Genomic DNA, 16,377 nt, shown 5'->3' with positions numbered 1-16,377 from the left:
AGAAGAAAACACTGGGGGGTAATCCCATTGACATTAATTTTAGTGATGCTTTTTTTGGATTTGACACCAAAAGCAAAGCAACAAAAGCAAAAGTAAACAAGTGGGACTACATCAAATCTAAAACCTGCATGGCAAGAAAACCATCAACAACATGGAAAAGAAACCTATGGAATTGAAGGAAATACTCTGTAAACCACATATCCAATAAGAGGTTAATATTTAAATATATAAGGAACTCCTATAATGCAAGAGCAAAAAAAAAAAAAAAAAAAAGATAATGCTGGTGAAGATGTGGAGAAACGAGGACACTTGTACACTGTTGGTGGAAATGTAAACTAGTACGTTCCTCAAAAAATTAAAAATAGAATTACCAAGGTCACTGGGCAGCTCAGTTGGTCAAGCACTCCAGTCTTGATTTCGACTCAGGTCATGACCTCAGGGTTTATGAGTTTGAGCCCTGTGTTGGGCTCTGTGCTGATAGCATGGAGCCTACTTGGCATTCTCTCTTTCTTCCTTTCTCTGCCCCCACATAAAAAACAAATAAACATTACAAAAAGTCACCTGGATATTTTTTTAGAAAAATAGAACTACCATATGATTCGGCAGTCCCACTTCTGGCTATCTATCCAAAGAATGTAAATCATGATCTCGATGAGATAACCATATTCCATGTTCATAGCAGCAATATTCACAATTAGCCAAGGTACAGAAACAACCTAAGTGTCTTTCAGATGAATAGATAATGAAAATGTGATTTTATATATGTGTGTATATACACATACAAATACATAAAGACACACGCACACACAGGAATATGATCTAGCCAAAAAAATAAACTCATAGAAACAAATCATAGAAAAGTAGTTGCCAGGGGCTAGAGGGTGGGGAAAATAGGGAGAGGATGGTAAAAGGATAAAAACTTTCAATTATAAGCTGAATAGGGTCTGAGGATCTAATGTATAACATGGTGACTATAGTTGACAACACTGTGGTATATAATTAGAACTTGCTAAGAGAGTAGAACTTAAATGTTCTCACCAAAAATAAGTCAATACATGAGGTGATGAATATGGTTAATTAACTCAATGGGGGAAATTCTTTCACGGTGGATATAAATACAAAATTATCATGTGCACTGTAAACATCTTACAATTTTAGTACAGTTTTGTCAACTGTACCTAAACAAAACAGTAAATTGACATCCATGGAATTGAAGTCATCTAGATCCATAGGGGAAAATTGGATTTAGCGATGACCATGGTCACCGAAAGATAATCTGACTTTCCTGAGGTGACCTACTATCATACTCAGGGACATCCTGGCCTTTAAGCTTTATATTAGACCATCACTTGTTTAGAAACATCTTTATCTGCTTAGAATCATAAATAATATGCTGAGGATGCCACACTTGCCCCCAAAACAATTATTTTGTGATTATTGCCATATACATGTTTTCTCCTGAGACAAAAGCCAATGAAGAGAAATTCTCAAGAAAAGGGGATCATTGCTGTAATCATTGTCATACAACTGTTTAATGACACCAGGAAATGTGAACTTCACAAAGAGGCTAGAATATTAAAGGAACTCCTTTACCACAGAACTGGAAAAGTCACAGTTGTGCTTTGCTTTTTTCTAATAAGTTCTAAGTTGCCTTTTAAGTGGGAGAAAAATATGGTTCAAAGATAACTGTGGTGACATCCCATTAGTTTCATTGTTAGATGCTAAGGATTTAAAGGACTCAGATTATAGCAGCTATTTGTTTTCTGTGGTAGACAGGCCAGATTTTGATATATACTGTATTCAGAATTCTCTCAGCACAAGGAGTAACTAACCATGTATGCTCAAACCCACTCATGAATACATTCTCTTGGAGGAGCCCTCCTGAGGTCAAAACAAATATGAAACACTGACCTCAGAAACTTTCCTTCAAAGGAGCCACAATTTGATTTCACTTGTTTGTAGAGCAATTTATGCACCAGGGCATCTTGTAAACAGTAGAGCATCTGTCAGCCATTAGTGGTTTTTAACAGCTCGGTGTGGTCAGGTAAAAAGAAGAGTCCTACAAATACCACTATCATCCAGAATTACTGGGCCTATCCATACCTGCACCTCCCTGAGGAACAACATCAGAGGCTTAACACAGGGGACAGAGGGGCATAGACTTCACTAAAATAATCGAGCCATCCAATGAACAAACATGCAAATAACAATAAGTGTAATCGAGGGGGTGGGGAGTAGAGCAAGGGAAGACCAGTAACCAGAAATGCTGCCATATAATATCCAAACATTCAGTTTTCAACAAATGATGAGCCATGGGGGTGCCTGACTGGCTCAGTCACAAAAGTATACAACTCTTGATCTCGGGTCGTGAGTTCGAGCTCCATGTTGGGTGTAGAGATTACCTTAAAATAACAAAAAATGAAAGGGAGAGAAGGAAAGGGAGGGAGGGAGGAAGGAAAAGAGACAATTCAATGATTGGAAGCTTTAATACCCCCACTTTCAATAGTGAGTAGAACTAGAGAGAAGATCAACAATGAAGATTTGAACAATACAACAAACAAACTAGACCTAAAAGATATCTCTAGAACACTTTATTCAGCAAGAGAATATATGTTCTTCTCAAGGATGCATAAAACATTTTCTAGGACAGGCTGTATGCCAGGTCAAACAAACCTCAATGAGTTTAAAAGGATGGAAATAATGCAAAATATGTTTTCTGATCCCAAAGGAATGAAATTAGAAATAAGTTAATGGGGGGGGGGGGGGGAGTGGGAACATCAACAAATATGACAAAATTAAACAGCAGACTCCTAAATAACCAATGAGTCAAAGAAGAAATTACAAGGGGAATCAAAATTCTTAAACATGAATGAAAATGAAGACCTAATGCACCAAAACTTAGGGAATGCAGCTAATGCAGTGCGTAGAGGGAAGTTTATAGCTTTAAATGCCTTTATTAAGAAAGAAGAAAGATCCCAAATCTACCCTCTACCCTTCTACCTTAAGGCACTGGAAAAATAACAAACTACACTTAAAACAAGCAGAGGAAAGGAAATAACCAGTAGAGCAGAAATTAGAGACTAGAGGATCAGTAGAGAAAAATCAGTGAATTCAAAGTTGACGCTTTGAAAATAGTAATAAAATTGACATTTAGCTAGATTGACCAACAGGGGAAGAAAGGACTCAAACTGCTAGAATCAATCAGAAATGAGAAAAAGGACATTACTACCAACTTTATAGAAATAAAAAGGGCTTTGTAAAGGAATACTATACCAGGAATAAGTATATGCCAAGAAATTATATACCTATTTTTTAATGCTTTTTTACTTATTTATTTTGAAAGAGAGCAAGCATGAGCAGGAGAGGGGCAGAGAGAGAGAGAATCTCAAGCAGGACCCGCACTGTCAGCTCAGAGCCCAATGTGGGGCTGGAACTCACAAACTGTGAGATCATGACCTGAGCAGAAATCAAGAGTCAGATGCTTAACCGACTGAGCTACCCAGGTGCCCCAGATATCTATTTTTCTAATAGATATTGACGAAATGGACAAATTCCTAGAAAGACAAACTATTAAAACTGAATCAAGAAGAAATAGACCATTGAAATTATAACAAGTGTAGAAAGTGAACAAGTACTTAAAATACCTACCTACAAAGAAAAGCCCAGATCCAGATGGCTTCACCACTGAATTCTACCAATTTAAAGAATACTAGTACTTTACAAAATCTTCTAAAAATAGAAGAGAGTGGGGGCACCTGAGTGGCTCAGTTGGTTGAGCCTCTGACTTCAGCTCAGGTCATGATTTTGAGCCCTGTGTTGAGCTCTGTGCTGACAGCTCAGAGCCTGGAGCTTGCTTCAGATTCTGTGTCTCCCTCTCTCCGTGCCCCTCCCCTACTAGTGCGCGTGTGCTCTCTCTCTCTCTCTCTCTCTCTCAAAAATAGACATTAAAAAAAAAAAAATAGAGTGAATACTTCCCAACTCATTTTATGAAGCCACTATTAGCCTTATACCAAACCAGAAAATTACAAGAAAACTGTAGACAAATTTTTTATGAGTATGAATGCAAAAATCCTAGACAAAATACAGCAAACTAAATCCAGCAACTTATAAAAATAATTTGATACCCTGATCAAGTAGGGTTTAACTCAGGAAATGCAAAGGTGATTCAACAGCTGAAAATCAACTATTAAAGACATGGTATCAATAGAATAAAAAAGCAAATAGCACAAAGCATCTCAATAGAAGCATATGACAAAAGCCAGCACCCTTGCATGATAAAAACACTCACCAAATTAGGAATAAAAGAGAATACCTCGACCTGAGAGTGTCTACTAAAACCCACAGTTAACATCAGCTTACTGGTGTAAGAGGGGATGTTTTCCTGGTAAGAAAGACAAGGATGACCGCTCTCACCACTTTTTTCAACATTGAACTACAGGTCTAGTCAAGGAAGTCAGGCAGAAAAAAAAATAAGGTTGAAAAGGAAGAAGTAAAGTGTCCCTGTCTGCCGATGACATGATTTTATATCTACAAAATCCTAAGGAATTCACTAAAAAAAACTATTGGAACTAATGACTTCAGTAAAGATTGGAGGATACATATCAATATGCAAAAATCAGTTTTATTTTTATAAACCTGCGGTGAACAACCTGAAAATTAAATTAATAAAATAATTTCATTCATAAATAGCATCACAAAGAATAAAATACTTAGGTATTAATTTAACAAAAGAAGTACAAACTCTGAAAATGACAAAACACTGTTGAAAGAAATTGAGGTTCAAAAGAAGTGGAAAAATATCCCCTGTCCATGGATCAGAAGTCTTAATTGTCAAGATAGCAATATTACCCTAAATATAAGAGCTAAAACTATAATTAAAAACTATAAAATTATAAAACTATAATTGAACCTCATCAGAATTAAAAACTCCATGCTTCACAGGACACCATTAAGAAAGTACAAAGAGGGGCGCCTGGGTGGTGCAGTCGGTTAAGCGTCCGACTTCAGCCAGGTCACGATCTCGCGGTCCGTGAGTTCCAGCCCCGCGTCAGGCTCTGGGTTGATGGCTCAGAGCCTGGAGCCTGTTTCCGATTCTGTGTCTCCCTCTCTCTCTGCCCCTCCCCCTTTCATGCTCTGTCTCTCTCTGTCCCAAAAATAAAGAAACGTTGAAAAAAAAAAAAAAAAAAAAGAAAGAAAGTACAAAGATAACCCACAGAATGGGAGAAAATATTTGCAAATCATTTATCTGATAAAGGGCTTTTATCCAAAATATATAAAAAGCTCTTTACAACTAAATAATAAGCGAAATCACCCAAATTTTTAAAAATGTGGAGAAAGGATCTGAACGGCCAATGAAAAAATGCTCAATATCATTAGTCATTAGGGAAATGCAAATCAAAAGCACAAGATACTACTTCACACCCACTAAGATGGCTAGAATCAAAAAGTTGGATAATAACAAATGTTTGCCAAGATGTAGAAAAATCAGAAGCGTCATACACTGCTGATGTAAATATAAAATGGTACAGCCATATTGGAAAACAGTATGGCAGCTCCTCAAAAAGTTAAACATAGAATTACCATATGTCTCCACAGTTCCACTCCTAGGTATATACCCAAGATAAATGAAAACAGTTTGCCCAAGCAAAAACATATCCACAAATGTTTACAGCAGCATTATTCATAATAGCCAGAAAGACTAAAACAACACAAATGTTTATCAAATGATGAATGGATAAACAAAATGTGGTATATTCATACAGTGGAATATTATTCAGCAAAAAGGAATGAAGTACTCATATATACTACAACGTGGATGAACCTGGAAAACATTACCCTAAGGGAAAGAAGCCAGCCACAAAAAAATCTATACACGATATGATTCCATCCATATGAAAGTCCAGAACAGGAACATCTATGGAGACAGAAAGTAGATTTATGGTTGTTTATTGCTTGCTGAGTGATGGGGTAGGAGGGGGAGAACGGAGGACGATACCTACAGGGTACTTCATTTCTTTCTGATGTGATAAAAATGTTCTGACGTTGGCCATGATGATGGCTATACATACCAATATACTAAAACCACTGAATTGTCACTTCAAGTGAGTGAATTGTATGGTATGTGAATTACATTTCAGTTAAGCTATTTAAAAAAAAAAAAAAAAAAAAAAAAAGGAGATCTTTGTGTACTATTCTGTAATAATCTCCAAAATGTTTTGTTAAATAAGAAAACAAGTCCAAGAAAAAAAAGAATTATCTCACATCTTAGATGTGGCGGTAGTTACTTGAACCTCTCTGAGTGTGTTTAGGGTGCCTCAGTAGTTCAGTCAAGCGTCTGACTCTTGATTTCAGCTCAGGTCGTGATCTCACAGGTTTGTGAGATCTAGCCCCACAATGGGCTCTGCACTGAGGATGTGAAGCCTGCTTGGGACTCTCTCTCCCTCTCTCTCTGCCCCTCCCCTGCTCGAACTCATTCTCTCTCTCTCTCTCTCTCTCTCTCTCTCTCAAGTTTAATAAATAAATAAAATTCATAGAACTATGTGACAGAAGAGAAAAAGATAATTAAATCTTTAAAAAACACAATAGAAATTGAGAGAGAAGAAGGATTAATTGTCACCAGAGTTGGTCACCCTGGTAGTGAACACCAGGAAGTCTTCAAGAAGAAAGTTACACCTGAGAGTACCTTGAAGGATGGTTTGGCTCTAGAGAGAGATTTAAGGGGAGGGTTGATGAAGAAAGGAAAATCGTTTCAGGCAATGTTAAGGATGGCAAAAAGTGCAGGGTAGGGAAATTTCTGTCTGGGGGAGCATTAATTATTCAGTTCTGCTCAAAGGAAAGCTACCACAGGAAAGAGAACAGACCACAAATTGTGGATCTCTTTGCATGTCAGGTTAAGAATTAAACATTACGTAATCAGTGATGCACCATGAAAGGAATCTCATCAGAACTCTGCTTTAGGGGTATTAATCTATAAAAATTAGTGGTAAGTAGGAGTCCAGTTAGAAGGCTGTTACATTCATCCAGCGGGAGAATGAAGAACTAAGAGAGGAGGTGTGATTGTGAGCAGGGAACAGACGGGGTTGACATTGTGAAGAGTGTAGCAGCTGGCGGGGGCGGGAGGCAAAGGTCCACAACTGGACTCAGGTCGTGAGCCTGGGTGACTGGGATGACAGCTCTATCAAGAAAAGGAAGCAAAAGGGGCGCCTGGGTGGCTCAGTCGGTTAAGCTCAGGTCATGATCTCACAGTCCGTGAGTTCGAGCCCCGCATCGGGCTCTGTGCTGACAGCGCAGAGCCTGGAGCCTGCTTCAGATTCTGTGTCTCCCTCTCTCTCTGACCCTCCCCCGTTCATGCTCTGTCTCTCTCTGTCTCAAAAATAAGTAAACATTAAAAAAAAATTAAAAAAAAAAAAGAAAAGGAAGCAAAAGCAGACAAGTCGGTAAGTTTGGTTTGAGGAACTAGGAGATCGCTAAATAAGAGATTCAGTGGCAGTTAAAGAGGGCAGTCACGTAGCAGAGCGGAAGGAGAGCATCGCCCATGTCCTCATCTATACAACAAGAGATTTGGATGCCAAAGGCAGCATGTTACAGGGACTGAGAGACAACATTTCAGAACCCAACTTGTCTGTGTTCAGCTACCCATTAGCCTTTTAATCTTGCGTATGTTCTCTATGCCCTGTGAGCCTCAGATTCTGTACAATGGGGGTAATATTACATACCTACCTACTATGGCTGCTGTGAGGAATATTTGTACAGACACATATCTTAGAACAACGCTTGGTACAAAGAAAGCTTATTGCTATGTAGACGAAGGCCCTTTCGATCTGATGACCCATTGTTGCTATGTGGTCAATTCTGTTATACTGCCACTCCAAGGGAGAGGTCAGGGCTAGACATACAGGTTAATCATTCCTTTTCAAAAGTGTTACTGAACCAGTGGCATGAGATACCAACGGAGAAAATGGAAAGAACATATGAATGGCAAGGACGGAATGCTGAGGAGCATTATATGGGGTGGGGGGTGGGATGGGCAGTGAAGGAACATTCAGAGAAAGAGAAAGCCAAAAGGAGTAGAAAAGACAGCTTAAGGGAAGATCACCTTCTGGAGTGGAGGCCGCTTGAGCTCAGCGTGAAGAATCATGGGACACAGTTGACGGACAGGGAGAAGGTGAAGATGAAAGCAAAGGAAACTAGGGGCACCCTGGTGGCTCAGTCGGTAACCGTCCAACTTCAGCCCAGGTCATGGTCTCACAGTTCGTGAGTTCGAGCCCCGCGTCGGGCTCTGTGCTGACAGCTCGGAGCCTGGAGCCTGCTTCAGATTCTGTGTGTGTCTCTCTCTGCCCTTCCCTCCGCTCACACTCTGTCTCTCCCTCTCTCTCAAAAGTAAATAAACGTTAAAAAAAGAAAAAGAAAAAAGAAAGAATGCAAAGGAAATTAATAGATGGAGCATAGTTCTGGGAAAATTCAAGAGGAAGGAAGATAATTTCTTTGATTTGGGATAAAAGATAGGAAGGATATAAAGTGATGTAATCAGAATTTTGAGTTGAGAAAGTTGGAAGGCAAGGAGGCTCATGTTGGAGAACTTCCTTTTTTCTCACATTAACCAAGGTCATCTGGAAAGAGAGGAAGGTAGGGAATAAAATTGAAGAGTGTTTCTAAGTGGCTTTAAATATTTTCTCTAATTCTGTCCTTTGTATGAATGAAAAACAAATGACCCATGTCAATTACAATAGGTAGTATTTACTGAGACTTGAATATCTGCTCGGTATCCTGCTAAGAGCTTATTTCAAATTTAAAACCTAATAGGCAAATGGTATTACTAGCATTATCCACATACTACAGAGGGTAATTCTTGACACAGAGAAAGGATTGGAAATTGCTTAAGATCACCCAGCTAAGAAGAGGTGGGACCAAGATGAGTCTACCTGAGTTCTTAGCAATCAGGCTTTCTGAGGTTTTATTTTCAAATCTCATTAAAGCAGCGAAACATTGATTCAAGAATATGCATGCATTAATGGGATAGAATACAAAGTGTAGAAAAATAGTTCACGTATACAGTGGCACTAATTTTAATAAAGTTAACATTTCTTTTTAATTTTTTCAATGTTCATTTATTATTTTGAGAGACAGAGCGTGAGCAGGGGAGGGGCAGAGAGAGAGGGAGACACAGAATCCGAAGCAGGTTCCAGGCTCTGAGCTGTCAGCACAGAGCCCAACACGGGGCTCGAACTCAAACCGCTAGATCATGACCTGAGCCAACGTCAGATGCTTAATCAACTGAACCACCCAGGCGCCCCTAAAGTTAACATTTCGAATAAGTGGGGAAAGGATGGCTTGATTGAAAATTCATTGGGCAATCAACCATTTTTAATTTTTTTAATTAATTTTGATCCTGTATTTTAAGAAATCAGAACAGTGTTGTCAGTGGCAGAGTAGAGATTAACTTAAGGGCAGAAGAGAACTTTCTGGGATAACAGGAACGTTCTATAATTTGATTAGAATTGGAATGGTTATATAGGCCCTTTTTTGGGGGGTCAAAACCCATTGAATTGTACATTTAAAATCTGTGTATTGAATTGTATGCAAATTTTATATCAATTTAAAAAGAAATCCATATGTGGATCTCCAAGACATTGTTAAATGAAAAGCAAGGTATAGAACGAGACAAATGATGTGATACCATTTATACAGAGAACAAAGAAGTAACAGCGACCGAACGAAACTCTTTCTGTGGCCCCTCACTCATGTACGTACGTCTCGTGGGCCTCGTGTTAGGAAGTATTTTCTTCTTCTTCCTACTCTTCTAGTGTTAGCCTACTATGCTCTTGTGGTTTCTTGAATGCAAAGAAAAGACAGACTTTTATGTTAAAACATTAGTTGAATTTCTCCACCGTTTATGATACTCAAACAAAAGTTTCCTTGTTGCTTAACTAAATGAGTGGATGGATGAACGAGGGTCCTTCTAGGCCGAAGATTCAGTAAACCCGGTTCATTCACATGGACCTTACGTGAAATAGGTCACTTGACCTACAAGAGATAGGTGGAAAGTAAGACTTCGTTGCCTTTATATTTTGGAACAGGTGACAACCAAAGCCAAGCAACTGAAGGATTCCGTTACCTGCTCCCCAGGTGAGTCAGTGCCCCCTTCACCCCACTGAGCTAAAGTGACTTCTCCCACATAAATCCCTTTTCGTAAGGGTGGGTGCTAAGATGGACCTGATAAGTTTAAAAACCCTAAAAACCTAGTTCTTTGCTAGTACTGGGGGAGGGGCACGCAGGGGGGATCTCTCTGGACGCCACACAAACGCGGGGTGCACGGCTCCCCCACGCGGTCCCCCTGCCAGCCCCACGCACACGGAGCCGTCTTTCAGAATAGACCAGCAGCTTTCCCAAGAACCCACATTTCTCAAAATATGTTTCCTCCAAGACTAACTGGAATTTTGCTAGAGTCTCCATACTGTTTGCCTGGAACCAGGAAGAGAATACTTCCTAAAACCTTCTAACTTAATTTAAAGACAAGTCCCAAAGACACCAATGCAGGTGAGCAAACCCGGAGATCTCAAAAAGCCGTCCCCAGCAGGGAGATCTCAAAAAGCCGTCCCCAGCAGGGATTCAATGTGGGGCTCTGCTGGCTTCAGGAAAGAAGGCATTTCCAGATTCCTGTTCTGCGAACACAATTCTTTGTTGGCAACAGAGGCTAAAATGGGCAGTGAGAGGCCATGTGAAAAGGCCTTCCTGCGAGACACTCTGTGTATTCTGGAAAAGGCAGTGTGGTGTAGACTGTGGCACAGATAGGGATCTTACTAGAGCATTGGGGGGTTGGGGGGGGGGGGGGTAAAAAGTGACCAGAACAGGAGACGTATGGTTGAACATTCAGGGGCATCCCTGAGATGGCGCCTGAGAGCCAGTCCGTTTGCTCTTTACTGGCCAACGTGGTGGCACAGTGGCACTGGAAGCAGCTTGGAGCAGACAGCACGTCCCACAGCGTCGGTGGCTCACCTACAATGGTGTGAGCACAGCGCGAGTTTAGACAGATCCATTTTAGCTCCGCTAATGGAATGAGTCGTCCCAGTTCCAGATCATAAAGAACATCCTTCCTTATCTAAAAAGTGTCAAAGAGCCACGTTGCATTCTTTGGCCACAACCTGATTCTGTATGTGGCCCTCAGTCCCTCAGAGCGTTGGAAAGGACAAAGAACTGGAATCAGACAGAACTGGGTTCAAATCCCACCTCCGCTGCTCTCTGAGACTGATTTTTGCCATCTGTAGAATTAGGATAATGACACCTATCTTTCTAGAATAGCGTGAAAATTAAGCAGAATCATAGGTGCACAGCACCTACCACACTGTCTGCTGTGTTGGTGACAGCTGCTGTTACTCTTGTCACCTGCACTGACCTTGCCATTCCATCTGTGTGATAAAGTGTGTCCTTCCTCACAGGAATGGTCAGACTCTCCGAACTCAAGTCAACAGCCCAGAATCCCCGGCCCACCAAGGCCACCACGGCCTTGCCAGATGACATCATCACCCAGCGAGAAGATGCACGGCAGCCCGGGGAGGAAGACAAGGAGGACGAGCAGGAGGAGGAAGATGCCGACGAGCAGGAGGCAGTGCTTCCGGAAAGCCGGCCACGGAGGCGGAGGCCGGCCAGGCCGCCTGAGGCAGCAACAAGGGTGGAGCCCGAGGAGAAGTTCAGAGGAAAGAGGCAGAAGGACTTCGATATTTCAGAACAAAACGAATCCAGTGATGAGGAGAGCCAGAAGAAAGAGAGAACTCGTGCTGCCGAGGAGCCATGGACTCAGAGTCAACAGAAGCTTCTGGAATTAGCATTACAGCAGTACCCAAAGGGATCTTCGGACCGCTGGGACAAAATAGCCAAGTGTGTCCCGTCTAAGAGTAAGGTGGGTGAGGCGGGGGAAGAACGAGACCAGCGCGGCCAGCTCCACCTAATCCCCCACCTTACGCACACCCCTCTAGCGACAGCTGTCTGCGTGACCATCCGGTGCTCTTCTAAGAGCATGGTCAGTCTGTGCACCGGATTGATTAGTGTGTATGAATGAGGTCAAGATTCTAAGGAGACCATACAGACCGGTTGGTTTTCCTCAGAAAATTCCATGCATAGAGGATAAGTTTCACCCGCAACAAGCCCGCCAACCTTCTGGAGCATCCGCCCCAGTCTGGCAGTTTGAGAGGAGCAGGGGGGTGGCTGGGCCACACCCTCATCGCTGGGGCAGCGGGAGCAGCCCTGGCGGCCGGCAGGCCCTCCCCCGGGCGGAGGCTCCCTTGAACCAGAGTGGGGGGAGGTCTCCCTCCAGCTCTGCGAGGAGCCTTTACCCCAGGGCGAGCGCGTGGCGGCCCGTGTCATGCTGGTCATCGGGTCCACAGTGCACATCACTCTGGACTCAGCAGCTGCACCAGACTGGCGAGGCCCTGGCGGCGGGGGTGGGGGCCCGGGCAGGGATGACATTTAGGATTCAACCCACCCTGCAGCCTTGACTGTTTGTACTTTAAGTCTTTTCCCTGTTTTCGGCTCTCGGTATCTGCTTACAAACCCCCACAGGTAGTTCCCAGCTAGGCGGGCAGACGGGGTGCCCCACAGAGAGCCAGCGCTCACCCCAGCCTTTGCCTTCCGTCTGCCAGTTCATGCTGCGGGGCTCACGGTGTGAGCTTTCCCACTCGGGCCTTTCTCGAAACACACACCATCTCCTGAGTTTCTTCCCTCCTCGCTATACTCTCAGTCTGAGGCACCAAGGAACGCGGAGAAATCAGAAGAACGAGTCTCTTCTGCCTCCTGTGCCTGTCACTCAGTAGCCTCTGGGCACATTGATGTTCATTTACATTCTTATTTTTTTTTAATTGAAATTCTATGTTGGAAAATCTAGCTTGTGGCCATAAATGTCCCCGTGTGTACAGGTCTAGTTATCTATCACCTACTTTAAAATGATGAAGTTGAGAATTCCCGGGGAGAAAAATAAACCATTAGCAGTTGATCTATTTGAGAAACACAGATTCTCCCAGCCTCTCCAACTGGTTTGCCAGAAGTAATTATTTTCCCTGAATTTCCCTAGCATCTGTCAGGACACAGGCATCTACATGTGTGATGAATTGACATTGGCTTAAAATGAAGGAGCTGGAACCGTGGATTCCTAAGGATAGAACATTCAGAAACTCACTGCCTCGGGGTTTGGAAACCCTCCCGTTTGAAACAGACACGAGCAGCCCTTTTATTGTCCCGCAAGTGTTCCCCTTAAGCCTTGACATTGGAACCAGTTCCCGGAGAGGTGGCCTGCTGACTCGTCTGCTAGGGAGCGAGTCCCTATACGTGGCCCGCAAGCCGCTGGCGATGAAGGGGGGGACTTTGCCTGAGGCCTGCGGCTCAGCGCTCTGGGTCGCCGTGGTCCCCGGTGAAGTCCCCGCATCATGCCCGGGGCCTCACCAGTGGGCAGCACAGCTATTAAGAAAAGGCTGGTATTTAAAGACTGACCCCATGCGCGTGATCGTTGGGGATCCAGAGAGGCACTTCTAGAAGCATCCCTCATACCACTCCTGAGCTAGAACCCTAGGAAGAGCATGAGCATCCACTCTGTGTCCCCGGCTGATAGAAGCATCTGCCAGGGAGCAGCGATCATGTTGCCCTAGACCTTAAGTTAGTGAAGGCTTCCAACGCCTCGGAGGGGAGTATCTCTTGGCCAGAAACGGGAACGGACTCTGGAAAGTACCTCATGATGGACAGGAGAGCGTGAGGCCCCCTGGCACCACCCGCCTCTGCTCTAGGCCCCACTTCTCGCCCCCAGCGGCCACAGCTACGGGCGGGATCTGGGCCGCGCACTCCCCGCCACGGTCCTAGGGGCTGGGCCGACGCGGCCACCACGGGAGGGTCCCCACGGCCCCTTAAGGAGAGGCAAACCCAGATGGAATAACAGGGCGGCCGGCCAGCCTCAAGTTGTCCGCTTGCTCTGACGGGATGCGCGATGACAGGGAAATGTGAAAGCTGCTCGTTATCGTTAGCAAGTTGAGAGGCATCATCGTGATGCCCGTGGTGTGCCTCACACGCAGCAGCACGGGCCCCTCACGCCAGTGGCCCACGCAACACCTCACAGGACTGCCGCTGGCCTGGGGGCGCCCGGCAGCACGTGGGCCCCGGCCGGCGGGGGCCCTGGCGTGTGCGCGTGGGCCCATGTGTACGGGCCGCGGGGCTCGTCCAGCCGGTTGCAGGCCGGCCGTGGGCAGAGCGGACGCTCACGAGGCCGCCTCCCCGCACAGGCCGCGGCTGAAGCCCACGACGCTCACGCTGATCTGTGGAAATAACCGTTTCACCTCTCTTTTTCTCTTCCTACAGGAAGACTGTATCGCTAGATACAAGTTGCTGGTTGAACTGGTCCAAAAGAAAAAACAAGCTAAAAGCTGAATATTCTGGAAGATGATGTTCACCGTCATTTTCCAAAATGATTATTTTAAAAGTCTTATGCAGAAATTTGCATTTTGTACCTCAACCTTTCTATACGTCATGTGCCTTAGTAAAAAAAAAAAAAAAAAAAAAAATTAAAAAAGTTTTTAAAATGTTGTGCTATATTGTTTAAACAAAGACTATGTTACAGGAGAAAAAGTATTCGGGTATTTTACAGATAATTTTCCCTCTCATCATCGCAAAGTTATTTCCCTACGAACAAACTGAAAAGTGCTAACAATCGGCAAGTACAGGATTTTGAAGGAAGAAATGAGCGAATGTGTAAGAATTAAAACTTCATGTGCTTTGGGGCACCTGGGTGGCTCAGGTCACGATCCCAGGGTTGTGGGATCGAGCCCCACATCGGCCTCTGAGCTGAGTGTGGAGCCTGCTTACAGCTCACACTGTCTCTCTCTCCCCCCCACGCCCCCCACCCCGAAAAAACCTAATGTGCTTCTGTGAGTCAAAAGCACACGGGTTAACGAGCTCATTGGTAGCGGGAGGCAGGTGCTTGGGGAGAAAAGCGGGCTCACTTCTGAGCTAGCCGGCTGGCTGAGAAGAGTGTGAGGTTATCTCAGATGCATCTAGAAGAAAACTCCGTGTCGATGAACAAGGATACAAGGTGACAAAGGCAGCCTACTCCAGTTTGGGCTGCTTGGGAGGAATGCGTTCCCCACTGCAAGACCTTCCAGGGGACACGTGGGACACGCGGGAGAGGTGGTAGGGACCCGTGAGGTTGGTCCTGGTTTCGACAGCCGAAGTCACTGTTCTGTGCCGGTTTCTGCTGCCCTGTCACCATCCGCCGAACGCTGCCTTCCAAAGCTCCCGTCATTGGGTCAGGGCTTGCACACGGTTTGCTAAGTGCGAACCGTCTAAACTCGGAAAGCATTACGATCACGAGGACACATGTAAGGGAGGGACTTGAGAAAACATCTATGAAGAGATCACTTCTCTCTAAGGACTGAAATAAGATTCATTTCCTGCAGGAAAGTCTGGTGGCAGTGGCCCCACTGGTCCCATAACCGTTCACCCCCCGCGCAGGTCACGCCACCAGGGAAACTGAAATGCAAAAAAAGGGCAGGTTACCAACTAACTGGCTCCGTGGTCATTTGGTTTTCACAAACTAAGCCCCGTCCAGCCCCGTCCCAGTCAGGAGGGAGGGCAGGCCGGCCAGCAGGTCATGGCTCTGTCCTGGGCCGGGGGACGGGCGGGCGTGGAGAGGGGTGGGGGGGCCGGTGCTGTCACCGTGTCGTCCCGGCCGTGCTGGCCACCTTTCCCGACAGCAAACCGGAGCTCCGCAGGCCACCGGGACGGCCCCGCCACCAACGGCTGCTCCCCCAGGGCTTGTCCCGAAGCCGTGGGGCCGTCGCTGCATTTGTCGCGGGCCACAGCTCACCTCCCCGATTCACCCGGGGGTCTGCGCGAGTAAAACGTGCATGGAGGGAAACAAAGGAGAGAACGAGTCCGTCCTGGCTTCATTCCGGGCCCGGGACCCACTCATCTCTGAGTCCGGCTTCAGGCCTGGCTTTCATGCAGCCTGGTGGTCCAGCTTAGCCGGTCTGTGGGTCCGTGAGCGTCTGTGGGTCCGTGAGCGTGAAAGCACGCCCCTTACTTGCAGTACTTGGGGTTCCTGTCACACATACCCCCAGACCGCATTACAAGTGTCCTGGGCTCCCAGGGTGGGGGGAGCAGCCCACAGGGCTCCAAACATGCCCAATGATAGCACAACCGAGATAGAATGGCCTCTTTTCTAGACTCAAGGAAATAAGTCTAGCATGGCTTTCTACGCGTGACTGTTCTGCCTACTAACTTCTTTAGAAAGAAGTCAGCGGCGCCTGGGTGGCTCAGCTGGTGAAGTGTCCGACTCCTGATTTCGGCTCAGGTCATGATCAGGTTTGTGAGTTCTAGCTCCTGCTATCAGCATGGAGCCTGCTT

The 16,377-nt window shown here is 44.9% G+C and overlaps 1 protein-coding gene across 1 annotated transcript in view; it reads left to right on the top strand.

Annotated features, from left to right (window-relative positions):
• DNAJC1 (DnaJ heat shock protein family (Hsp40) member C1) overlaps positions 1-14,537 on the top strand; it is a 221,592-nt gene extending 207,055 nt beyond the window's left edge. Inside the window, exons 10-12 of the mRNA XM_045465800.1 lie at positions 10,077-10,125; positions 11,436-11,896; positions 14,335-14,537. Coding sequence (XP_045321756.1) covers positions 10,077-10,125; positions 11,436-11,896; positions 14,335-14,403 — 579 coding nt within the window. The 3' untranslated portion in view covers positions 14,404-14,537. The remainder of the gene's footprint in view (positions 1-10,076; positions 10,126-11,435; positions 11,897-14,334) is intronic.
• The last annotated feature ends 1,840 nt before the right edge of the window (positions 14,538-16,377 follow it).

Source organism: Leopardus geoffroyi, chromosome B4 (genome assembly GCF_018350155.1).
Source record: "Leopardus geoffroyi isolate Oge1 chromosome B4, O.geoffroyi_Oge1_pat1.0, whole genome shotgun sequence".
Classification (NCBI taxonomy): Eukaryota; Metazoa; Chordata; class Mammalia; order Carnivora; family Felidae; genus Leopardus; species Leopardus geoffroyi.
This window is presented reverse-complemented; position numbering and strand designations above follow the sequence as displayed.